This window comes from Astatotilapia calliptera, chromosome 7 (genome assembly GCF_900246225.1).
Source record: "Astatotilapia calliptera chromosome 7, fAstCal1.2, whole genome shotgun sequence".
Lineage (NCBI taxonomy): Eukaryota > Metazoa > Chordata > Actinopteri > Cichliformes > Cichlidae > Astatotilapia > Astatotilapia calliptera.
This window is the reverse complement of record NC_039308.1, coordinates 57,770,542-57,796,549: the sequence shown is the minus strand read 5'-3', so window position 1 is coordinate 57,796,549 and position 26,008 is coordinate 57,770,542. Positions and strand designations below refer to the sequence as shown.

Genomic DNA, 26,008 nt, shown 5'->3' with positions numbered 1-26,008 from the left:
CAAGCCCTTTTCTGTGGTTACCTTCCTATTGTTCTCGCCATGTATCTGCTTGTCTCCGCCCAGCAAACCCAATCAGAACAACCCCGAGTTTCACAGTTACATCTTCCGTTGCCGCATTTCTGTGTAACAGTGAAATGAAGGGCTTGCCGCGAGAGAACAAGAAGCAGATACAGGTTTGTGCTCGACTTGTGCGCGTGTCTGATCGAACACTACATTCCCATGTTCATTGAAGTTTTTCCCCCCTCTCCAGCAAGTTGTCTCATCAACCACTGGGAAGTTTTACATAAGAAATGAGCAAATAATAAAATCTTCTCTACCAACCTAAGCTGTGGTCTTTGAAATGTTGCATATGAAAATTTGTGTGTCCTAAATGTGCTGTAGTGTGCAATTTTCCTCTCCTCTCTCCCAGAGTCGTAAAACACATTATCATCATCAGCAGCAGCAGCAGGAGCAGCAATGTAATTCATCCGAGGTCGTTAATATTCATCATATCATTTAGTCACAAAGGAAACTCATCTGGCTGAATGTCACAGATGTAATTAATGAAGTGACCCCAGAGGTCATGGCTCCATTCACCAAACGCCTTCCACACTTGGCCGTGTTACGCACACACGGTTGCACATCAAAAGCCTCCCAAGCCAGACGCACACCGCAGCCGAACATACACCCTGGAATATGAAACACGCATGTAACAAGCAGACACCCTCGCATACCACAACATTCACAAAATGGCTTCTCTCGGCTACACCAAAAGGATGAGACCAGAGCGTGCACCAAAGCAGACTTTATTTAGCTCAGTGGAGTACGGGGAGGGAAAGGAAGAGAAACACACACCAGCACAACTGGGGTAGGGAGAGTATAGAGACACACTAAACCACTGGAGCAGGACATAAGGACAGGTGCACATCACAGGTATCTTTTTGGTCATCACTATGGCAACAACATATCCAGGAAAAAAAATGAAAAGAACTGTTTTACCTACAGTAAGGATAACAGAGTCTCTTCACCATAGAGTACTCCAATATGTACATCTTACAGTCACTAAGATCAAGAGAATACGAGAGAAATTAAATCTGAAAATAATCAGTATATTTTAAAAAAAAACTGCCTTTGTGGTATTTGGAATGCACATTTCTGTACAGAAGAAAGCTCATTGGTATTGTCGTAAACATTGGTTAGTTAAGAACGAAACATGACAGAGTTAGTCAGTCCACATCCTTTGGAAAGTCGGCTGTGATGTCAGTCTGAGTTTAGCAAAGCTGTTTAAGCTGGACAAACGGACAAGAGACATTGCAACACAGAAAGACATCAACCAGTAGAGGGTTTGGGGCTGAACTCCTTCAAAGAACTGCAGTATCTCCTTAAGCATTGAGAAGTAAATGCCCCCGGAGGGTTTCTCTCAGACTGGAAGCTTTAACAAAAAAAATAGAAAAGAAAAAAAAAATTCTGATATTACGAAAGCCATTTCTGTTTTCTGAGAAAGGGTAATTATTATGATACTGTAAAAAAAAAAAAAAAACTTGATGGAATTGAGCCCCACATATCCATTTGTTTCTGAACAGAATAAAAGAGGAGCAGTTTATCAACAGCATCACAGGTATCATTACAGTTTGTAGTCATTAAAGCCTAGTGGTAAAGCGATCAGAGCATGCATCTTTCTACAGTATCGTTAGAAACTACAGTACATTAGCAGCAAACTGGACATCCTTAAGGGCTGAAGTTCAACACTATGGTATAAAAGAAAAATAAACTGCAACATTTCTCAAGAGAAGTAAAACTCTTCAACCGCTATTTTACAGACTGCCATGGCTCTAGTTTGGGGTTTTGGTTACAGTCTCCAGTGTGCTTATGAGAGGCAGAAAACAGTAGCTTAGATACAGGGACTCCTTCCTTCTTTAAAAACAGCAATACATCGTCAAGTAAACAGTAGCGCTTATTTTTTTGTAGGTCATATGGTTAAAGTATTATCACGTCTTTGGATTTTTGTCTTAAAGCATTAATTATTGTTTAGCTATTATTGTTATATTATCATTATTACAGATAGAATAAGGACTGGTTGCAAATGAACAGAGGAAGAAAGGTAGTGAGAAAAAGCGGAAAGTGGGTAGGTGGGGAGGGAGAAAAGGAGGGAAAATAAATTAAGTGTACAAAAATAACATCAATAACATCCGAAGTTTTTTCTCAGCTTTGCGCAGTAGCTCTCTTTCTGTAAGTGGAAAAGAGAGCTATGTCTCAAACATCCAATGAAGTCTCGAGTCAACCATACAAAAGCTAAATACTGTACATTTACCCCTCACGCTATTAAACACTTTAGTTTCAATAAGGTTCTTTTTTTTGTAACAATCTATTACTCAGAGGTGAAAAGCTCAGATCTTTGAAATACAGAGATGTTTTTTTTCTTCTTTTTTTTTAAAGATATCCTTTAATACTTAGTCCATGGTTAAACCGTGTCTCTTCTGTTTTAAAAACAGAAAAGTCCAGTATTAAGATCACATTTGAAGCAGAGCCATGTTGAGCTGTTGACCTGAGCATAGAAAGCTTTACATTAATCACATAACATTGGTAAGCCATTGGTATATTCAAATAGAACGGAAAGGCAGTAAGTCACCTCGCCTGAACATATCAAAGCTGTCATAATCTTTTCATAATCATGACACTATTATATCGAAGCAAGACAGTTTATCTCAATCCATAAGATTTATATTAAGAAACTATGACTAAACACACACAACGTAAATTCGAGTTTGGTTAAAGTTTTCATATACAGTTTAATGGTTGAGTGCTATAAAAAAATAGTTTGTCCCTTTTGGGACAAACTGGCCTTTACTTTCTGTGCTATTTGGGCTGTTATCCACTAAAGGAACATAGAAGGAGTACATGTACAACAGAAGACTCATCATTGGCTTTTGGAGGGTGAAGCTGCATTCTAGCACCGGGTCAGTCTATTGGTACTCGGCTTACCTATGCCAGCTGCAGATCTCACCCCTTCACCGTACAGACGTCAGCTCTGCAGTTTGTTATTGAAAACAAACGTGTTCAAACGAAATCCACAGACATGTAAAATTTTGGTTATGAGCTTTGGAATCTGAGTCAGTCTTTACAAAAGCTCTATGCTAATATCCCTGTGTATTTCAAGGATACAATTCAGTTTTTTTTTTTCCTCTTCTTTTTCTTCTTCCACTTCTAACCGTTTTTTCTTCAAGTTTATTTTTTGGAGCTCTCTATTTACACTAAAATCTCTTTGACATTTTTTTGTTCCAGCCTCGTACAGACTGGCACTACATGCTACACAGCTAGTCATCTAGCACTGGTCTGGTGGAGGGCCCACTGTGAGTCTGTCGTGCAGACTGAGAGGTAGACTGCAGGTCTAGCTGGGCAGTGAGGTCACATACTTTGAGAATGCTCTTTGGCCTCTGTGGCATCTGGTTGGTTTTTATCAAGGTGGAGTTTGGTTGTAGTAAGGTGTCTGACTGAATAAGGAGAGAAGCTCTTTTTAGAAAGAACAGACTTGGGCAAGAGTTGAAGGAAAAAATGAAGACTGGAAAGCTGTGGTTGACAGGACGTGGTTTGTGCTCTCTCCTACTTTTGGCTGAGAGAGTTTGTCTTTGGGCCACTGCAACTCGGCTTCTTTGGGGCGTTCGTGTTAGAGGGATGGCAGCAACTGGACATGGTGTTTGTTTGGAGTAAGATGGCAACTGCAGGAGGGGTTTTGGTGCGAACGTAGTTGAAGGAAGCAGTCCGCCTCTCTAAGCTCTGTCTCTCTCCCCTGTTCCCGCCGAGAGCTCAGCATTCTCCCTCTCAGCAGAGTCAGAGCTCAGGCTCCTGGCCCTCTTCTCCTTAGCTCTGGCATTTTGGAACCAAACCTTCAAAGAATATTTAAACAAAACAAATGTCAACAATCATCAAATATCATTTTAAAGATTTTTCCTCTTTTTTTTTTTTTTTTTTTAATCTTAAATACTTAAAAACAATTACCTGCACCACACGGTGAGGCAGACCCAGTTCCTGGCCCAGTGTCTCACACTCTTGTCGGTTGGGTGTGCGATGGCTTCTGTAAAAGTCTTTCAGCTGGAGTAACTGGAAGTGGCTCATCTGTGTCCTTTGGCGCTGCTGTTGTTGATGGTGCTGCTGCTGCAAAGTTTGTGTCTCACCCCAGTCTGAGCTTGGACCCACAGATCCTTCAGGACTAAGAGACCCTTGGTCAGCCATACTGGAACCCTCCTCACACGGGTATTCCTCATCATCTTCCTCATAGTCATCATCCTCCTCGGGGTTGTTTAGATGAGTGGTTGAAGGCAAAGTAGTTAGGGGTAACTTCATACTTGACTCTCGGTTGCTGATGACATGGCCGTGGTTTGGGATTGGGCTGGAGGATATCGATGGACCTGGTCTGTCCATGACAGACATAGCCATCCCAGACTGCCCACTGGATCCATTGCTCATTGTTAAGTTGAAGCCTGCTCTTTCAGCCTCTGCCCAGTGGCGTGACCTCATGTGTGCATCTAGAGCACTTTTCACCTTGAAGAGAGCCCTGCAGAATGGGCATCGCAAGTGATTCAAACCCAAGCTGAAACTGGATCCTGGCCCCATTGACCGGAACTGCCCTTTTCTCTCTCTCGCTCTGGTATTCTGAAACCAAACCTGTGAAAGGAAGGAAGACATGTGCTTTAAAATTCAGCTGAACCAACACCACAAAATTATCATCACTGTCTTCTCATCTATTCAGTACCTGAACCACTCGTCTCGTGAGACCAACATCGCGTGCAATGCTTTCGAGGACTCCTCTGGTGGGGTTAGAATCCAAGCTGTAGCGCTGATACAACACTTCAAGTTGTTCTGGAGTGATGGTGGTTCTCTGACGTTTATCTCTTCTGTGCTCCTCCTCGACCTCTCTGCTGCCCCTTTGGCCCTCAAAACCGGTCTCTGATATATGCGCTGTACCCTGCTTTATGGTTGTCAGGGGATTTGTAAGTGTGTTACTAGAGTGATCAGAGAGTGTGTTCTTCATTTGTATGTTGTTTAAGTGCGAAATCATGGGAAGTGTGGGATTTGAGTGTATCTGGGAAAGCATTTGGCTCGCCATTAAGGGATGGTTGGGGTGAAGCATCATATAAGGCATGGTTCGGTCTGTGAAGCTGGAGTGGAGGAGTTGCACCTGGGATTGAGCTGCTAGGAGGTGTCTGGTCTGATGTTCCTGCCACAGCTGGAATGATGGCAAGGATGCTGGACAAAGATTGCACTGGAATTGAGCCTGGGTTTGGAGCTGGGTTTGCTGATGGGTTTCAGTGGATGGGCAAGCTGCAGTATCATTGTGACTTGTTTCAGACTCTAGAGCAGAAGGGAGGCTGGGTGATGTCTCAGGAGCCTTTTCAACAGCTTGATCTGAAGGAGGGTTGTGTGTATTCACTTGGTCTGGATGAGATGTAGTGTGTACTGTTTTCTGTAAAGAGGAAGTAGCAAGAGGCTGGGATCTTTCTAGAGTACCTTCTGTTGGCAATTTGGTCTCAGGTTGTAGAGAAAACCCTGTTTTCATGGCTGGAATAGTTTCTTTAAGCTGGATTTCTGCATCTGAAATTCTTTTTTCAGTATTATCAGGAGCTGCGTTTATGTTAGTTCGAGGTGAACTTATTTTATCTTCTTGCTTCTTTTGAGCAGGTGTCGGCTCACCTTTGGCCACAGGATGCTCACTTTCTGTGCAGTGAGTAGAAGAATCAAGGGCAGGTGAGTCAGGTTGGGTGTAATACTCATACGTCAGATCCATGGAGTTTTCATTCTGAGAGTCACCTTGTCCTTCATCCTCACAGCTATTATCCTGATTATTATCATCATTCTGATAGCAGCCATTTCGCTGCTTGTGTATGTTGTCAAGCTTCACCTCTAATCCATCATCAGTGCCTCGGTCTTGATTTTTGCGGGCTCTCTGCCTGGCATTTTGGAACCACACAACAATGACCCTGTTAGGGAGAGATAACAGAGCAGACAACCTGTCATATTCTTCCTCTCTGGGGTAGGGAGTGGCCTCAAACACCCCCTGCAGGGTTTCCAGCTGCTGCTCCGTAAAGCGGGTTCGTGAAGAGCGTCGGCCCCTATGGTGTTCTCCTCTATGCAGGTCTGTTGTCTGAGGCTGTGGGGAAGCGTTGTGTGGGAACCCAGGGGACAGTGAACATGGGGAAAGCGCCAAAGACTGGTTTTGTGCTATATCCTCTCTGGAGTCCTCCAGGGCTGTGGTTGGGGGATTATTAAAATTATAAGGAGAATCCTTGTCTCGCTGGCGCTCTTTAAATAAGGTGTTGCGGAACCAGTGTTTGATGACTTTGTGAGGCAGACCGGACGAAGCAGACATCTTGTTGATCTCTTCATCATTAGGGAGACTGTTAATATTGAAGTGTTTCTTTAGAACAGCTAGTTGTTCTTCAGAGATGCGTGTTCGGGTTCTCTTCCCCTGCTGCTGTTCAGGTATTGTTGGGCTGACTTGACTTTGCTGTCCTGCTTGGATAGGGCTGGGTTGGGATGGTTGGCCAAGCAATGCAGGATTGAGCTGTGGAGGCTGACCTAACAAAGCTGGGCTCAGCTGTGACTGCTGAGCTAACAAAGCTGGGCTAAGCTGTGGTTGTTGCCCCAGCAGTGCAGGGTTAAGCTGAGACTGGTAGAGTTTTGCCAGCTCAGGGTTTACACTCGAGTCTAACCAAGGCTGGGGCTGAAGAGCCACAGACTGCATCACAACAGGAGGGAGGAGCGGTAGCTCCATGGGAAAAGGAATTGGTGGTAGAGGAAGCTTTGGTAGGGGTAGTGGTGGTATAGAAAGTTGAGGCAAGGAAAGAGGGAGCATAGGTATTTTGGGTAAGGGAAGAGGTAAAGGGGGAGTGTTCTGGGAAATAGGGGCAGCAGGTGTGGTTGAGATCTGGATGGGTGTCTCGTGCTGTGAAAAATCTAGAGGTTGACCAGGAGAAGCAGGAGAAGCTGAAGGGGCAGTTACTGTTAGGTCTGAAGCTGTAGAATCTGCTTTATTCATGGCTTCTGAACCTGGTGAAGATTCAAGGGTTTTAACTTGAGCCTTCATTGGTTCTGGTGCTTGTTCTGATTCTGAGCATGCAGCTGAAGCAGGAGCTGGAGCTGGAGGTGGAACTGAATCCTCTTCAGATTTAGGTTGTGTAAGTGGGTACATCTGGTCATACTGAAGCCTGTATTCTCTGGAAAACCTCTCCAGGACAGCAGTGGGGAACAGCATTCTGTGAATATACTCCTGGTGGCTTTTTAAAATCAATGCATCTGAAAAGAACTTGCCACAGTCTCTACACTTCTTCCCTCTTTCACAGCATTTCTTCTCTTTATTAGTCGATTCTTTGCCTCTGTCCTCACTTTTCTCTTCTGTCAACCTTTCTATGTTTCCATTGCCTTCCACTCCTTTATCACAGCGCTCAATCTTTCCAGCCTGTAGTTTACAAAATAGATCTCTTTCCTCTTCTGAGCATACTTCGATCTTGTTTATATCAGAAAACTCTTGCTTATCTGGTATTTTTTGAGTGGCTGTCTGCTGCTGGTGCTTGTGTCTACTCTGTATATACTGCAGTGCTAACTCATAGCCATAACTCTGCAGAAGGGCTCTGAGAGGCTCCCCATTCACAGCAGCATAGGGCACTCTGGGAGGAGGACACTGCAATCCAAGTAGATGAAATGAGGAGGAAACGGCTTCCTCCTCCCGACTCTCATTTTTAACAACAGGAGCATGCATTTCTCGTTTTTCTTCCTCAAAACTAGAATTGCTGTTTTCTTTTTCTGTCTGGTTAGTAGGGGGGTCACTGCAGACTGCATCAACCTTTGCTTCACACTGTGAAAGATCCTTTGGTTGGGTATTAACTGAACTTGAACTTTGTTTCTGGGTTTGTTTCTCATCTGTTTGAGTCTCCCTTTTAGCCTCTGTCTTAACCTGCTCTTTCAGGATAGAGCTGGCAGATATCAAGTGGCTACATTCTGGGCTACTAACAATGAACTCTGGGTTGAGCTTCATTTCTCCAGACATGTAAAAGGGCAGAAGAAGTTGCTGCTGAAGAGAAAGCAAATTGTCTGGGGTCAGGGAGAAGTGTTGTTTAAGGAGATTCTCTGGCCCTAAGGGAAGGTGCTGCATAACTTGAGACTGGAGCAAAGCTGTGTGCTGCTGTAACTGAGCTTGGACCTGTGCCTGGGCTATCTGCTGCTGTTGTATTAGCATTAGCTGGTTTCTTGAAGCTAGAAGATCTGACACTCGCTTTTTAGCCTGCGGGCTCTCTGTTGGGTTGGACAGGATCGGCTGGGCGTCAGCTACTAAGCCAGAACCAGCTAATGAAGAATTTGACGAGCTCATGCCATCTGGCCTCTTTGTGAAAGGCAAACTCTTCAGTGTTTCTTCTCTAGTGGTAGCGGCCTGAGTAGCTGTAGTGGGGACAGACTGTGGAACAGCTACAGTAGATGCAGGCGTCTGTGATGTGGGATTCTGAGCGGCACGCGCTCTAGTCTGATGAAGGACTGATCGAAGGTGTATATCCAGTGTGGAACTCTGGCTATAGCCCACTCCACACAATCGGCAGCGGTATGGTCTAGGATCTGGGCCGCGGGGAGCCTCTGGAGCAGCAACACTAGTGCCAGTTTCCTGCAGGGCTCGTCTGGCCCGGTGGAGATGGGACACGGAGTTATAATGGACCAGAAGGATCGTTTTCTGAGTAAAAGATTCAGAACATGTGGTGCACTTATAGGGCCTGGATGGATCCAGATAACGGTCCATTGTGGGGTTAGAGCTCTTTTTGACAAGAGAGCTGGAACCAAGTTCTGATAAGATCTCCTCATGTGGCCCTTTCTCTGGCTCAGTTAAATCCTCCTCACCTCCATCCACTTCAGAAACCATGCCTTTCTCCTTATTTTTAACATCTTTTTGTTCATCTTTTCCCTCCATGCTTATTGCTCCTTCATCTATGTCTTCATCCTCTCCCTCTCCTGCTTCTTGACCCACTTGGGGTGATAAACTAAAATCTTGTTGAGCTGAATTCTTGTTATTCTCCGTGTATTGCACAGTATGAGGTGGCCATAGCGTATTCTGTCCCTGTGTGCTGTCCAGCTGTGAGTGCGTGTTCTGCATGTGTCTCTGCAAGGCCTCCTGACTGCGGCATTGTCTAGAACAGAGGGGGCACTCTGTCGCCGCCCTCATGGCATGGTACTGCCAATGCAGCTGGAGCTTCTCCTGAGTGGGGAACGCCAAGCTGCACCTGCTGCAACGGAACCGGTAACCATGACGATCAGAAAGGGGAGGGGGGTCACCGGGTGGTGAGGTGGGAGGCGAGGATGGGGGGATCTGAGTCGGGGATTGGGGAGCCAATCTGCCATTGGAAGGGTGAGTGGTGTTGTCTTCTAGGGGTGGGGTGAGAAGAGCTGTGACATCTTTGGGTGCGGCTACGTCTCCCTCAGTGCTCTCCACTGAAATGCCTATAAAATGTACAGATATAATGGCTGTGAGCAGGGCAAATAAAAGTAGCATGGTGTGCTATTGTTGCTTCTTTAATTAGTAAACTGGTATCAGTTTGGCACTTTACACCAACCTTTGTTTTTCTGAGAATTGGTTGAAGCGCAGGAATCTGCAGCATGGGAGCTATTTGCATTGCTATTCTTGGTGGTTTTATTTTTCTGAATATCATCTGTGAGAGAATCTGCCTGTAGTTCTGTCTCCAGCTGAGGCTGCGGTTGTTCCATGGGTGTTGCGACCTGGAAGAAAGAAAATGTAACGGGCTGTCAGTTTTGGTCTTTTTTTTTTTTTCCTTTGTTAAATTTTCTCACTAAGGTTTGTTTCACCAATTCGGAATAAAAGAAAGCTGGGGTATTCCCAGTGTTTTCCTAATCCTACATTATGAATAAAACATGCTTAATTGTAGAGGATAATAGCAAGCAAATCTCAAGATGTATAAACACAGAGTGCCTGCACTCCCCTTACTGATATCATAAAACATTAAAGTGTATCGTTACATCTTGCACCTGCCTGCACAGCAGTCTAAGCAGCAAGGCACATCAATTTCTTAATAAGTATACATGGTTGAGATATGTGGGTCTGCCCTTCAGTTCATGCGACGCCCTCCAACATGCCCCAAGGGTTTAATAAAACTTTACTGAGCTGAATAATGAATTTATTTAAAATCATTCTTCATATAGAAAACCTCCGTCCCCACAGCTTCAAGCAATAAGAGCAAATACTATATCTACCCGAACAGCTAGCCACCCAAAGGAAAGGACAGACAGCTAAAGATGAGATTTACATGACAAGAGTTTTCTCTGCATAACAGCTTCATAAGAGCAAAAGGGAAGAACAACTGCACACACACACACATGCACGCGCGCGCACACACACACACTGCAGAGAAAACTGAAGGTCAGGCTTAATCTAGAGAGCGTAATTGGAAAGCAAGGTACATAATGGCCATCATCACCTCAGTCTGAATTAATGAACCTCAATTACTATCAGAGAGAGTGAGGGAGGGGTAGGGGGGAAGGAAGGAGGGAGGACTAGGGGGAGACTAAGGGGTGTAGGATTTGAAAAAGAGCGAGCAGGGAGAGGGAGGGAGGAAGTATGGGGCAATGAACAAAAAAAAAAACTGCTTTGGAGAAAGACAGTGAGTGAGGGAGGGGTAACGCATAAGAAATTGAGAGAGAGCTTGGGAGAGACAGAAAGGGAGGGGCAACGCCAGAAATTGCAGAATAGGAATGATAGGAGTAGCTGGAGGGGGGAGGGAGGGAGGGCAGCAGAGGGGAAAAAGGGTGAAAAGCAGTCAGTGAAGTGGAGGGAAGAGAGCAAGAGACAAAGGCCACTTAGCATACAGGCCAAGGAGATGGCGGATGGTGATGTGGATAGATGACCGGTCATTGTTAGTTGGAGAGACACAGTAAAAAGCAGGGGGGCCCCTTTTTAGCTTGACTGCACTTCTGGTAATAGAGGGCTACTTAAACATGCATTATAGAAAGACTGGCTTTTCCCTCACTCACTCAGTCAAACCCTCTCTCTTCCACTCTAAGAGACGCGCATACACATACACACAGAATGCACGGCTGCATCAAAGATGATAGCGGGGAGCTACTTAAACATGCATTAAAAAAAAAGCGTTGCCTTTCTCTCTGGTGCCTTCTTAATGGAATTGTCTCCCTACATTTCACTCTGCCCCATCCCCCATCGCTTGCCCTCACATTTTCTTTTGCTTCCCGACAAACGCAAATACAGCAAATACACAGTTGCATGCACTTACTGTGCTGATGAGCTTGTCTACACAGTCCTGCGCCACACTGTGCACATGTGTGAGGTGCTGTCGAAGTTGGGTGTATGGGAGTTTAACCTGGCACAAAGGGCACTGGACAGTCTGAAAGAGAGGAAAGGGAAGGGAGAAAAATATAGAAGGGAGAGAAGTGTGAATCTGAAGGTGGCACAGATCACGCAAGGAAATGCGCGGGCTTTTAATTTGTTATGTCCAGCGGTACATTCTGTATTCACTTATTCATATTTGAATAATTTAAAAGTGTGTCACCTGCTGGTTCTCATTTTGCTGGTGTGTTCTAGGGCGTTTGGTTAAGATGGTGTTTTCCATTTCCGTGCATCCAGATGACGGACGCTTGACTGAGGGCACTGACTCCTTCTTTTCTCCTTCCTCCACTCTATTTTTTTCTAAAAGTAAAAATGAATATGAATATAATTACAACAAAATACATTGTCATACTAGCATCATGTTTAACAATTAGTATGCTGTAGAACTGATGTAAGCAGCAATACCTGTCTCTGCAGAAATCTTCTTTGCCCCCAAGTTACATGTGTCTTTGGTTGTGTCCAAAGGACCAGAGCAGGACTCGCTGGAAGTTTCCATATCTTCACTGAGCTCTCCTGGGAGACAACAAGACAAGTAATTATGTCCTACAAACACAGTGCTTCATACTTTATGTTCCTGCAAACTATCAAGCTAATTGTAGTTTATATTATTCGCTAGGTAACATCATTCAAAAAGAGCAATTTCAGTGGGGCACACTTCATTCTTCTTGCTTGCCTCCATACACTATTGATCAAGTATTGATTCTACATTAGATTCTCCTCAGAGGTGGAGTAAGGGTAATATGGACTTACAACACATCGGTTCATCTCAATAAGTCTTAATCTACACAGAGGCAAATCATCGGATAGATTAAATTTACAAATAAAGTGTTGGACTAGTCATTTTAGGTGCGCACTCCAGACAGCATATTACTGTTTTATCTTGCATGTGGCTGCAGAGTAGGAGCTAGCCTCTGCCTCCCACAGTTCTCGTCCTGGGGATTTGTATTGGTCCATTGATTAGCAGGTGCTAGTTAGCTGTTGTCAGGGGTGATTGGGGATATAACAAGGATGTGTATCGACTAATCACTTTGCTTGATCAATATCTCAGCAAAAGCCATTACTCATTTTCTCGCTCTTTTCATCTTAATCCCGAGTCCGCTCTCCGTTGTCAGCAACCACATGAAACATGAATTAGAATACACCCACACACAGTTCATATTCTCACCCGTGACACCATCAGGGCTCTTCCTAATGGTAAAAATGGCTGCCAGCTCCTCTCCACCCATTGGCTGCAGCTGTAGTAGCCCTTCCCGCTGTTGATGGGTTGGGGTTTGACTGTGTTTCAGTACTTGGAGTTTAGAAGAGGAGGAGTGGTTGCATAGAAGACAATGGAACAGCCACGAACCTCCATCGACTTCACCATCATACTGCTGCAGGAACTAATAACATAGTGAAAAGGAGACAAAGCAAAACAATATTATGAGCTCGCAAAGGTTCCTCAATCTTTTTTAATAACATTACACTTTATACTTAAAGTGTAGCTTGCCATTCCTAAGACGCAAGGGTTTTTGTTCTGGAGTATGACAAGGTGTGGTTTTGTGTACTTACTCTGTAAACCCGGACGCTCGCCTCGTGGTGTGAACTGAGGGAATGCCCTCTGAGCTTCTCCAAGCTGCTGGTCACGTAGTCACACAAGTTGCACCTCAGCTGGATGGGGTTGCCCTTAGCAATGAGGGCAGCCCCCTCCTGACCCCTGTCTCCCCCCTCCTGGAGGTGAGCAGCAAGCTGGTAACGGGTGCGGTGTCTGTCGGTCTGACAGTGTAAGGAGAAGTTAGCCCTCAGCGGGGTGGTGTAACCACACAGCCTGCAGTGGCAACCACCGGCAACTAGGGAGCACCACTCAGACTGGGGCAAGGAACGGGGAGCATTCAGGTGCTGCTCCACAGACTCTAAGCTGTCGGACGAAAAGCAGGAGCAGACAAGGCATTGGAAGACACCCTGGGAAAGGGGTCCAGTGGGGGACAGAGATGGAGCTGGAGGGGGAGACGGGGAAGGGGAGGGAGATGGAGTCAGTGTAGACCCAAGGGTAACTGGCTGTTCTGCGACTTGTTGACTGGTCAGCCGCATGTTCAGTGAAAGCTCGGCACCTGCGGCAGAGAGAAAGCACAAATTACAATTTACACATTTTGAAACTTCAATGCTGGATAACAGTGACAGTTGTGACACATCACTCACCTGTGTTTTGCAGGTGTTTAAGCTGTGGGGCAAGGCTCCTGCAGTGAGACAGATAGTAACCTCTCTGGAGCCGTAGCATGTTATGTGTGTGTTTCTCGCTGGTGGTGTGTATGCGCAGGTTGCGGGCAATGCTGGTCTCATAGTCGCACACGTCGCATCGCCACCGCTTACCATGAGAGTGGGAGTGTGCAGGTGGAGTGAGCTTGGCAGGCTGGGTAGTAGGTGTGGGGATAGAGAGTGTCAGCTTGCTGTATGGCTGCTCATCCACTTCGTGACCATTGGAGGAGCTGCTGCTGTTAGTAATATGAGAAGTGTGCATGTGGCCGTTCAAGTTTCCCCCATTTTGAACATTATTAAGGTGTTTGTCTGACTGCATGTGTATGCTGAGGTTGCCTTTCGATGAGGTAGCATAGTCACACACCTCACAGCGGTAGGGTTTGTAGCCGCAGGCGTAGGTTTCACCCCGGGCTAAACGCGGATGGGGTTTCCCCGACCTGCAGTATACACACACACCTCGTGTTGAACCACCACACACACACTTTCCCTCAGATGTGCCACACACACACTGGCCTCCTGTCTCTGGATGTTTTTCCTTCATGTGGACTTGCAGCGTATGCTGAGACTTGTAGTGCCAGTTACATTTGGGGCATTTCAGGGTTTTGCAGGAATTACGTGAGTGCATTATAGTCATGTGACCAGTCAGTGAAGTAGGAGAGAGGTCTTGGTTGTGGTTTTTAAGGACAGCTTCTTTCTGTTCTCTTTCTTTGTCTCTCTCATCATCCACCTCGGTGTCTAGCTGGCTGTCATTTGGTTCTGGAGCTTTGGCACCATCTCCATTGGAAATGGAAGAATGAGGAACCCCTGCCAGACCATCATCCTCAGCAGGTGTACTGGCAGGCTCTGTACCTGCCAGTGGAAAAGCCAGAGAAGACTGCTGGGATCTAAAGCTCTGAGGAAACCCAGAAATCCAGCCCTGATTTCCCTTAATGTCTTTTACCTCTGTCTCGCTCAGCACGGCAGAAGAGGAGGACGGACAACTGAAGTGCTTTGGAGAAATGGGAAAAAAGGGGGAGGGCTTTGGAGAGGGGGAAGGAGTGGGAGAGGGCTTTGGAGAGGCGGCTATTTTGCTGTCGAGTGTGCCACTGGCCTTTGCAGTGCTGGAAGAAGAGCTGTGCTGGCTCTGTTGAGGTAATAAAGAACATTTGGATTTGGTTTGGCTTTGGTTTGAGATGGCCTCCTCCTCTTCCTTCTCCTCCTTTCTGCCTCTTCTGTTGAGGGCTGCTGGGAGGCCCCCTGTAACTGATGCCTCTCCTATACCTACAAGCACCTCCCCTTCTTCCTTGTTTTGCCCTGACAAATATCCCTCCCCGAAGTCTTCCTTCATCCCCTGCCTTTGACGCACTCCATTTTCCCGTGAATGTCGCCCTCCTTCTTTCTGCTCTCCTCCCTGGGTCTCTTCTCTAGCCTGGGACCGCTCTGTGCCCTCCTCCTCCTGCTGAGGCAGGGTCAGGGGCTCTTTGGTAGGGGCCATGGCTGAGGTATGAGAGGATGACCCCTGCTCAGGAATGACTGCCAGGGTCAGGAGAGGAAGAGATAAAGCCTGGGGACTGAGGTCAGCATCTCTCTCCTCTCCTCCCCCTCCATCCCCTCCTCCTCCCTCACCGCTGTCCATACCAGAGGCTACAGCTGCCACACATCATTACCCCACCTGTGTGTTTCAGTTACAGATGAAGAGAAGAAGAGAGCGGGACAGGCAGAGACAGAAGAGTGAAATAAAAAAAGAGAGGAGAAAATGAACAACATATGTCATGTAAATATTATTGCATAACAGTGGACGCATTGATTAGGGTCCCTGGATAGCATCTGTTCGATAGAGCCTTCACAGTGCGCAATCCAGAGGCTGGTTACCCAGGGGTTAGCGTTAGCCCTTAATGGGAAAATCAATAGCACAAGCGCTAAACTAGGTAGAGGAATGCGGGTAAAGGCTACGCAGGAGGTCTATAATATTCCTCAGGGGATAGGATTAAATAAAGAACTGAATGCTTCTGAGCTAAAGGGCTTCGTCTAAATTGCCACACTTAGATAAAAGCAGATAAAAGAACACATTTAAAAGCCTGTGTATCAGTCTCTGTATCTTCTGCTGCACACACTAGGACGCAAATAATATGAGGATACGGGATCATCGTCTAGCACACAAGCGAATTTTACACTGAGAACACACTTTGCACATTAAGCACAAAAACAAGAAGTGAACACAGCTAAATATGTACTTGAATCTCTTTCTTTTTTCTGATTTTAGATGCGTATTAATTCTAATTTGTGAAGAAAAAAAATTCTAATCTGTGGTCACTTTCGAAGCAGTTTTTACTTGTGGTGTTGCATTGCCGTGGATTTTATTTTGACTTATTCACAGTCTGGGTCTGTTATATTGCTTCCATCCCCTGTAAGCTCTGTTGCTACAGAAATACCCAGGCACATAAATACTAGAGGGTAATAAATAATAAATCCCTGCTTTTATTAAACTGAAGCTTTATTATTCATTTGTAATCCACAGCAGAGGCATGTCTGAAAAATGAATACTTCAAACAGTTTATTACAGCTTATTAAATCTACATATTTAAGACTTTACTTTTGTAATTATTACTTTGAAATAAAGCTAGTACTGGCCTATAACGTTCTATCATACTTTAAGATAAATTAATAAAATAAAAAAGAGCAATAAAATTTCACAATGAATCTAATTCACTTTATATAAAAACGTATCACTATAGATACTTCCTTAAAAATGGATAGGTTTTCTCCCCTCGTCAGTTTCTGAATGACAGATGAATGCCATCTAAGACAGATACATCTCTGTTAGCCTGCGTGTGTCCCACAATCTCATTACTGACCTTTTTTAATCAAGGAGAGACCTTAATCTACCCTTTCACCTTCTCCTTCAACCAACCAACCCCCTCTTCCTCCTCCTTAAACACCCCTTTTCTCTCTCTCATTCCTGTAGCCACCCCCTCCCCCTCTCTGCAGCTTTAAGATATATGGCTCATATCGGCACCCTGATAGTGCTTTAATGTACTGTGTTTATGTCACAGGCCACAGACCCTTGCCCACTGCTGCTGTCCACTGTCCTGCCAGAGAATGCTGAGGGACCAAGCAGGCCTGCCAGCAGCTGAGAACAGTCTCTAATCTGATAAAGATTTTCATTTACACTGCAATCAATAACCTGGGTCTATCGGCAATGTAACTATTTATACAAGCATTCCTGGCTCTTCATCGATCAAGTGCGGGAAGCCATCATTTAACAGTGTGTGTGTGTGTGTGTGTCTGTCTGTCTGTCTGTGCACATGTGTGTGCATCTCTGTCTGTTAATATGCCTGTACCTCTTTTTGTGCTGCTAATTGTGGTGATGTCAATTAAGCACACATGTAACACCTGAAATCCAACATGCACAGGCCTATTGCTGTAGTTGTGGCGCAACAGAAGTTGCAACATAAAAATCATGTGCAAATATACAACAAAAAGTGTATTCCCGGATTCCCTAGACTGGTGTGTGGGTGTGGGTGTGTGCACGAGTGTGTGCTTGTGTGTGTTACAAGGGAGAAGAGAGAGCAGGGGTGTGAGAAGGAGAGAGAAACAGGCAGAGAGAAGAGTTGTGAAGCAATACTTTAGGAAAATGCCTTTTGTCTGCCCGTGTGGGACCTGGATAAACACAGTTGGATATGGACAAATACTGATTTTTATACGTGAAGACTCGGTGGACCATAAGCCAACGACCTCCTCGCAGTCTCAAGGTAAAAGCACTGGTATTTTAGCATTAATCTGGGACCACAGTAGCCGGGCTGTTGGGAGAATACCGGAGGGGCAGTGGCTTGAATAGTTCACTCCCCGTCTCTGTGTTGTCAAGCCACTGACCAACCATCAGCTCCCACACTACTTCAGCCTTTGTTTACAGTGTATCCTAGCCCGATTCATCAAAAGCCGAGAGTGATCAGTAACCAGTAACAGGTGACCTAACGCACAAAAGCTCGATTTGTGAGAATTAGAGGCTACACTGACCAAACATCCCCTCCTCCCCACCGCCGAGTCGCGTCCCTCCAGCTCCCTTTAACATCGTAAACAAATGACACACTTACATTTCTGCAGCGACTCTGGTACAAAGCTCCGCACGCTGAATGTGTAGTAGTCCAGAAAACAATCGCGCAGAGAGTCCACTCATTCCTTATGAATGATCCTCTGCGTTTTTACGGAGCCAGGAAGAGAAAAAAATGGGGAGAGGGAGAGAGAGCAGCGGGGTCCAAGTTGTTACCAAACAACAGTGTAATTAAAGCTACATATAGGCTGTAGTAAACAGAAGATGGGGGGACGGAGGGGTTTGTGCGAGCTCCAGAGGTAGAATGAGTTCTGATCACTGTGGGAGGAAAAACACTTGGCTCTTTATTCCTGCTAATTAGTTTCCTTCAAAAAATGGCTGAGATTACGCCCAGTGCGCATGTGCGTAATTGCGCAGACACCGCTAATTAGCCCGTTTGGATCAATAGGATTCCGCGAGAGAGAAGCGAGAGGGAGGAAGGACGGAGGGAGGGGGGAGAGGCTGCCGGGGACGCAAGGAGAAGACGAGGAGAGGAAAATATTTTTTTAAAAGTATGAGATTACAGCCGAAACATTACATTTTATTCTATACTAGTGTGTCGCTGCTGGAAATTCCAATAGGCGTATCCATTTAGATGGATTCTAAGAAACAAATCCACCCATTTAAAATATCTAGAAAGGAAACAGTTTTGCAGAATTTTTTTTAAATATGTAATTCTACCAAAACACACATCGGAATGCTGTAAAGTATAAAAACGGCGAACTAAAATCCACATCAACAAAAAACATTTAATCCAGACGTTTTTTACGAATGTGCAAAAATGGAAAACCTGCCGCAAAACGCGACGCTGTCACTGTGCTTCACTGTGAAGACTGGTACAAACACACCAAAAGGCCCTCGAGGATTGTTTTAGAGATATCTTGTTGACATTTGTGCCTGATAAAGCACAGGTTAGACGCCCAAACGTATGCATGATGCCATGCGCCTAAATTACACTATTTTACTAAATCTGTTTGCGATCATTTGGCTCGTAAAAGTTAAAAACTGTGAAAAACTGAAGGCCTTGAAGAGATCTAAAATGTATACTTAGGTCAACAAAGAAAAAAAACTATTATATGGTTGGATATAGGCTGAGAAATAAGGTATTTCATCCTTTTCTTTTTTTGGATTGATCAGGTTAGTCGAAGCAGTGGACTCGAGTTTGGCACACTGGCTTGATGTTACTGGAAAGAAAAATTCTCTGGAAAAAGTCAAAAATATATATATTTAGGCTAAAGCTAAATTATTGTATCCATTGCTGTCACAGAATCACAGAAGACCTTTAGCCAAGCAGGGTTTTGTTTCCAGTCCGGCCGTCCATCCTCGCCACCGAAATCTATTGTTATGATAATACTATTGTGAATTTCACGCTGGATGTGCAATCTGTCGATCGTCCATATTTTAAAAGGTGAACACCGCATTTAAATTTAAGATCCATAGCATCTATTTTCTTCCCTTTTATTTCTTTTCTGAGCTTTGTTTGTCAGAGCTGATCTCGTCCTTATTTTACAATTGTACTTTTTTTTCCCCCCACAAACGTTAGTCTTCCTGCAAAAAAGTCCATATATAAAACAGTCTGTAGATTCTCATATTTGATTGAATTTCCACAGAAGCTTAAATGAATATAGGTTTCTGTCAGCTCACTGTTGCGTGAAGCAACCGCACTATTAGGTCATATCGGAATAGGAAAGTCATGAATATAAATTTTTTATAATTATTTTTTCTACCTGTGTTAGATTTAAGTGCACTGACATTTTATTTGTGATTCTCTTGGTTGTCCTCGATTGGTCACTTAAGACATTGCTAAAAAAATGGCCTTCGTTTGGTACATCTAGTAATTGTTTATGAAAATCTCGAAAACCTGAAAAAAGACGTGATAGTGTGTGTGTGTGTGTGTATATATATATATATATATATATATATATATATATATATATATACATACACACAATAGAAATAATAAAAAAAAAAACCAGTGACAGATCTGTTGTGTGTGGTGTGCATCGTGGCCTCACAGCGTGAAGGTCCTGGGTTTGAATCCACCGACCTGCTGGGGCCTTTTTATGTGTGGTTTGCATGTTCCCCTCGTGTCTCCATGGTTAATAACATGCGTGTTAGGTTAACTGGTGATTCCAAATTGATCGCAGGTGTGAATTGTTGTGTCTTTATCTGTTGGCCCTGAATAGACTGGCGACCTGTCCAACGTGAAGTCCGCCTCTCACCCTATCACAGCTGGAATGAGCTCCAGCAAAATCGTGGATGGATCAGTTGTTTTAGTGCCAGCATGGATTTTCTGCAATTTGTTCGTGACAGTATACTATTTTATCATTTCATAACGTTAGGCCAGACATTGTGTGTGTGTGTGTGTGTGTGTGTGTGTGTGTGTGTGTGTGTGTGTGTGTGTGTGTGTGTGTGTGTGTGTGTGTGTGTGTGTGTGTGAGAGAGAGAGAGAGAGAGAGAGAGAGATAAAATGTTAATTGAAGCTTTTGCAATGTGGCTATATGCTGTTTGGAAATGTTTCTGTTTGCTCATACACATTCATGTTTTTACTGATTTTAGTTTGTCAGATGTTTGTTTCTTATAAATGTAACAGAGTAACCTGTAAGAACAAAACATACAAGGGAAATATGTTTCCCTGACATTTTCAGATACATAGCCCATTTGAATTTAGTCAAATTTCCCAAACCTTAGACTTGTGTAATGACTCCAAGGCCTTCAAATGATCTTTGTTATTACTGGTATTGCTTATCAATATAGATTTTCATTTGCATTGAATTTGCAAGTGTTTTTCATTAAAACAGAAAGGCGGGCGAACACATTTGATGTCTGTCTCGGTGTGAGGAGAACATGTCTGTATGCTTTTGGGCACAATCCACCTCAACAGCGATCCTCATCTAAAAGGTTTTTTTAAAATAGAAAAAAATAGAATATTTTTCCTCATCGGTTTGAACGTACGTCGATCCAGCACAGACGAAAGCAGCGCCGCTCTCTGTGACTGCCACTGAGTTCATTTCCATAGATATAAGTGTAGAGTTGTAATAATGTATTAAAGCTGGTGTGATTGTACATTCAAAATTCACACTCATCCCATCTTTTGCCTAAACACTCAAGTATGCACAGGCTGTAATGTTAAATGTGCCAAGCTTCCCATGCCCTCAGGTGTATGCCAGGGGTTTGTTGTTTTCACTGTAATATATAGTTAGCCCTTCCACCAATTTACCCTGTCAGTACTAATGGGGCAATTAACCATTGTGATACCCCCCAGGCAGAAGGAACAGCAAAAGCTCCACAACTCCAAACTTGTCTTTATGACATTTATATGACAAAATATGGGGGGAAGCTGGGGACCCATCTGACACCTTGGAGGGTCCTTAATGTCACTCCCTCACTTACCTCCGCCCCTTTCTGCCCCAGGGTATGGCACTGAGAAGGAAGTGTAATGCATCATGTATGGACAGGCTCGGGCCTCTTCCAAGAGAGAGGAAACTTTGTACTACATCCAAAGGCTCAGTGGGACAACACTGATTTAGTCCTTCACGCACTCTGTCCCGTACTGTGGGATTATAAATGTAAACTGCCTCATATGCAGACACACTTCCAGTCAACACACTCTGGCTTGACCTCACCTTTCACTCCTGCCTTTTTGGGTGTCTCTTTGTCTGCGCTCACATTCCCCCTGTCCTTCTTACATCCCCAAGGAGGCAATAACCTCCCTAGCAAGAGCTTCCCCTTGAGCCGTTGTCATAGTAACTAGTAGGCTGGTCGACATGACAACCCCTACCATGGTCCAGAGATAGATGATAGGCCAGAAACGGGGAGGGAGAAGGCACATGGGAGATTTGCACCCCCACCCCGCTTTAATTTGCTTTGCCTGATTTTGATTCAAAATCTTGTTGTTTTTTTCTCTCTAAGGGTGAGGTTCAGCCAGCTTCAGTCTCCTTTCCAGTTGCACAGGTATTTATAGACGGAAAACACTCTTGGTGCGTGAACAACTTTACTAAAAAGAGACTTGATCAGATTCATGAAACTTGGATGGATATTGTTGAGAAAAATTGTATTTCTCAGCAACTTACAAAAAACAAAAATTTAGGTTTCTGCTACAAAATGTTACAGTAATAAAATAGGCCTCACAATGAATTGTTAGTTTTGTATAACAGACCTGAACAAACTTAGTCATTTTCTTCCAGAGTAAATCAGTATAGATGATAAATGCAAACAAAAATTAAAAATAAGGATTTTGCAGGGGTGAAGTTTCTGTGCGATTAAATATAGTAGGCTATCTAATCCCCAGACTTCCTAAGATTCCCTAAATCTACTATTAATGCCCCAACACCAGCCGATGTGCCGACTTAAAACAAGTTAACAATTACTACACTTCTCTTAGTCGATGTTAACCTGGCTTTCAGTGGAAGAGGATTTGTGAAAAACAAAATTCAAAAATGTATTTACCCAAATAATGACCTAATATTGCTAATGTGTAAGGAGCTATTTGTCACTTATAGTTAATTGAGTAGATTTGCACAAATTTATTTCACATTTTTCTATTTTCTGCAGCTGTTTTGATAGTATATAGGCACAAGGAGTTAAAATGGAGGACTCTGTGAGAAAAAAGAAGTCCTCTTTAGACACCCTAAGTGGAATTATGAAACCCAACCAGCATCGATAATGCTGACCCTCAGCTGACCCTGATCTCTGACCCCAGAGCAGAGGGTAGCCAGGAAAAAGAGATTTTCCCATAGAGATCAATGAGTATCATTTTTCCCCCTTTTTGGCTATTAAATATTGTTATATATTTCAGGCACGTCAAATGTATTGTAGTTATCAAATACATATAATATTCATTATGATTATGTTACAACAAAATTAAATCCAGGTGAGCATTCTAAGGACAAAAATATACAAAAGAAGTCAGAGTCAACTGAATGGCAGATGTGTTAAAAACAACAACAACATTTCAGCTTTTAGGCTTCGTGGTTCCACTGGTGAGCATTTGTCCTTTTCCAACTGAGCACAGTCCGCAAATTAATATGGCTATTAGGTGCAGTTTCTGAGCATTTTTATATTTCTTACTTTAATCATATAAATGATTTTGGACAGCACACTTTCAGCTCGATGTTTGCTTCTGAAGTGTTTGTATTAGTATGCCTCCATTCACTTCTGCACAGTAACCTAAAAACACTGAGATGCTCATGTTTTTCCTGAGGGGTTGCAGCATTTGTTGATGTCACAAACCTCCAGTTTTTCATTTAGTTCTTAATATCACTCCACTTTTATTCTTAATTTAACTGTGTTTGTTTGTGTGGCTGTTTCTTTTATGTTTTTGAATATGTGTGAGATCTGAGTTTCTTTTCATTTTTTTATGCCCCTGTCTTTGACAGATGGATTTCCCCTTGGGGATCAATAAAATGTATCATCTTATTCCATCTCATCTCACCTGATCTCATCTCATCACCATGTCGACCATGGCCTCAAAACAGGAGGGCATTAATAACACTAATGGCAGATGGAGGTCATGAGTATGCCTACAGGTAGCCAATATTTAGATTCAGAGTTCTCAGCTGTTGGCAGAAGACACAGACAAACAGACAGATTTAAGTCCTGATCATTAAATTTCCAGTTCTCATTAAATAGCTCCGCTCTGAAATTTACCTGCAAAACTGAGCAACACCGCCCCTCGATGGACGGACTTGTAACTGAGCGCTACCCGGCAAAACACGCTGGAAAGGCTCTTCTCTGCCACCGTACATTCGCGGAAATTGTCAAAACATTACTAAGCCAGTGAGTAGCGGTTTAGCTCGATATATTTTCTTAATTAAACATAAATTATAACCTACAATATTTTTTTCATTACAGGAATTTCAGCATGGAAGACGAATGGGAAGAGGAGGTATGAAATGCCAAAAATTTACTAGTAGTTCCCATTCGATGTAGCCCCCTGAAGCTACCGCATTAGCTCAACTGCACATGAGGATACAGAGCCGTTTGATAGCGTAACATTTCCCAAGTGCTGGTTTAAGGGACAATCATCACACCAGATAATTTGACTTTTGTGTATTTTTGTATTTAATAATTAACACGAACACGTAAAGAAAAATAACTCTCAGGGGAGTCTGTTTTTCTAATGCACTTTTATGTTTTCTAAAGCATCAATAATTTTGCTCTGTTTAGGAGCAGATTGTTGTGGTGGAGCTCTCTGGTATAATCAACAATGACTTTCTGACCAAGAGTGGGGGCGCATGCAAGATACTGGTGAGTTTGAAGCATATTCTGTTGTACTGAGAAAAGAGAAACCTAATTGCTTCCAGTGTAGCTTCATAAATCTACTTTTCTCTTTTGTGTGTAAGGACATTGACAGCGACAGACCCATGATGCAAGTTGGACCGTATGTGTTTGCAGGAGAATATGAAGGTGAGAAATCTTGCAAAATGAAAAAGATTCAAACTGCTTGTACCTGCTGTGTTTGCATCCTGCGAGGATACTTATTCATGTTAATGTCCTTTCTTAGTTCCAAAGAGTCATTTCTAGTCTGATATCTGATTAACTATTACAGATTGTTTGTTCTGGAAATATAAGCCATTAATAGATGAGCATGTGGGTGCCGCTGGCTGATTGTCTGTGAAGTTTTTTGTTGTTTTTTAAATCTTTGTTATCTTTGCCTCTTTAAAGATGCTTTGGGAACTTGTGTGCTGTTTGAGGAGACACCAGGAAAAGGTACCAATTTACTACAACTTTTTCAGTGGTTTTACTTAAGTACTTAAGTTGGGTTTTTTTTTTTTTTTTTATTTGTTTGTTTTTGTCTGCAGGAAAAGGAGTTGGTGGTCTAGATCTGAAGTACTTATGCCACACAGCGAAGAAACTGAAAATGCAACGAATCTTTCTCACAGAGAAGAAAGAGTGTGAAGCAAGCACAGGTCAGCCTGATTGCCCAAATTCAGTGCAGTGCAACATAGATGATCACGTCTAACATTGTTGATACAACTCTGTATACTTTTAGGAGTTAATCAGCACAACCTGCAGTTTTATCTGCAGTTTGATAAAGAATCAACTTTGGAAAATAAAATGCTAAAAACCCAAATATGTCTGTCTTACAGGAAGCTGTGATGGTGGGAAACAGATGGACACAACCTGTGAATCCAGTCAAGGAGAAAATGTTAACCTGCGCGACAAGACAGAAGAAGATGGGGACAATGCAGATTTGGATAACTCAGCAGTTGGCTGAGATATAGAGACTTTGCTGTGCCATAAGCTCCCATTGTTACATAAAACACTTTAATTTTTATGGCTCTGAGAGACTCTGTAAGAAAAACAAACTCATGCCAGTTAGATTACACTTCAGAGCTAACCAGGAGACATGTTTGAGTTACTGTTATTTTTACACAATGTGTAATTGTTGCCTTTTTTATACTAAGCCTCTATGTCGGCAAATGTCATGCATAAGTTGTTAAATATTTTATGCAAAACATGAATGTAGTTAAATCACACCCGAATAAAAAACAGAATTTGTCATAGGTTGTCATGTATATTAATTCTCATCATATCTTCATAGGATGGACATACAGATACTGGGTCAGCTTAGAATTTACAATAATGAAAATTCCTGAGCAAAGGAAGACAAAACAGGCAGTATAAATTGCTATTTCTCCAATGAGCTACATAAACATATAAAGAATTCAGAGGGGTATATGATTTAAAATATAATGGCTTTCATATTTCTGATCAAATCTACTATTTGGATGGCACTAAGAGTTGGAAGAGCACTGTTGCTTCACAGCAAGAAGGTCCTATGTTTGAATCTTTCTGCCTGTGTGGGTTCTAACCAGGTGCTCCGGTTTTCTCCCACCATCCAAAGTGTATGTTAGGTGATCCTAATTGGCTGTAGGTTTGAATGCAAGTTTTAATGGTTGTCTGTTGGCTTTGTGATGCACTCGTGAACTCTCCACAGAGTCTCTGGCCTCCATTATAAACTGGGATATGCTCAAGCATCCCACGACCCTGTTTTCAAAAAGTGGAGAAAAAAATGGATAGTTGGATACTCTGATGACAATATATAGTGGTAAAAATGAGTGGTTTCATATTTTTGATTAAATAGTTGCTCTCACTGGGTTGAGGGTTTTTTTTGTTTTGTTTTTTTGTAATTGCAGGCCTTATTGCATTTTGTTCTTTTTCATTTCTTTTTGGCTACACTTAGCAAGTTTATAATTGTGGATTGTATAATTGTAGAAAATTGTTTATTTTTTAAACAAATAAAAAAGCCGAAAAAAACCGACTTCTATTTACTTGTGCTTGTTTATGTGACTGCTTCTTTTATGCGTCTGAATATGTATTAGCCAAGCTTCTCT

The 26,008-nt window shown here is 43.2% G+C and overlaps 2 protein-coding genes across 3 annotated transcripts; one reads left to right on the top strand and one right to left on the bottom strand.

Annotated features, from left to right (window-relative positions):
- Positions 1–769: 769 nt before the first annotated feature.
- LOC113026864 (zinc finger homeobox protein 3-like) lies at positions 770–18,093 on the bottom strand. Its single transcript, XM_026176084.1, has 11 exons — positions 17,674–18,093; positions 13,544–15,251; positions 12,917–13,455; positions 12,534–12,747; positions 11,774–11,881; positions 11,532–11,668; positions 11,256–11,366; positions 9,567–9,729; positions 4,730–9,453; positions 3,976–4,641; positions 770–3,863 (listed from the first exon to the last, which is right to left on the bottom strand). The coding sequence occupies exons 2-11, from the start codon at positions 15,213–15,215 to the stop codon at positions 3,747–3,749; spliced, it is 8,451 nt and encodes a 2,816-aa protein (XP_026031869.1). The 5' UTR covers positions 15,216–15,251; positions 17,674–18,093; the 3' UTR covers positions 770–3,746.
- Positions 17,153–25,175, top strand: gtf3c6 (general transcription factor IIIC, polypeptide 6, alpha). Of its 2 annotated transcripts, XM_026176086.1 has the most exons (8): positions 23,048–23,197; positions 23,301–23,447; positions 23,523–23,556; positions 23,838–23,918; positions 24,014–24,077; positions 24,336–24,380; positions 24,473–24,580; positions 24,761–25,175. In XM_026176086.1, exons 1-8 carry the CDS (start codon positions 23,166–23,168, stop codon positions 24,886–24,888), a joined length of 639 nt encoding a protein of 212 aa, XP_026031871.1. In that variant the 5' UTR covers positions 23,048–23,165; the 3' UTR covers positions 24,889–25,175. The 2 variants fall into 2 exon arrangements, with proteins under 2 accessions (XP_026031872.1, XP_026031871.1); XM_026176087.1 differs by lacking the exons at positions 23,048–23,197; positions 23,301–23,447 and adding an exon at positions 17,153–17,331.
- The last annotated feature ends 833 nt before the right edge of the window (positions 25,176–26,008 follow it).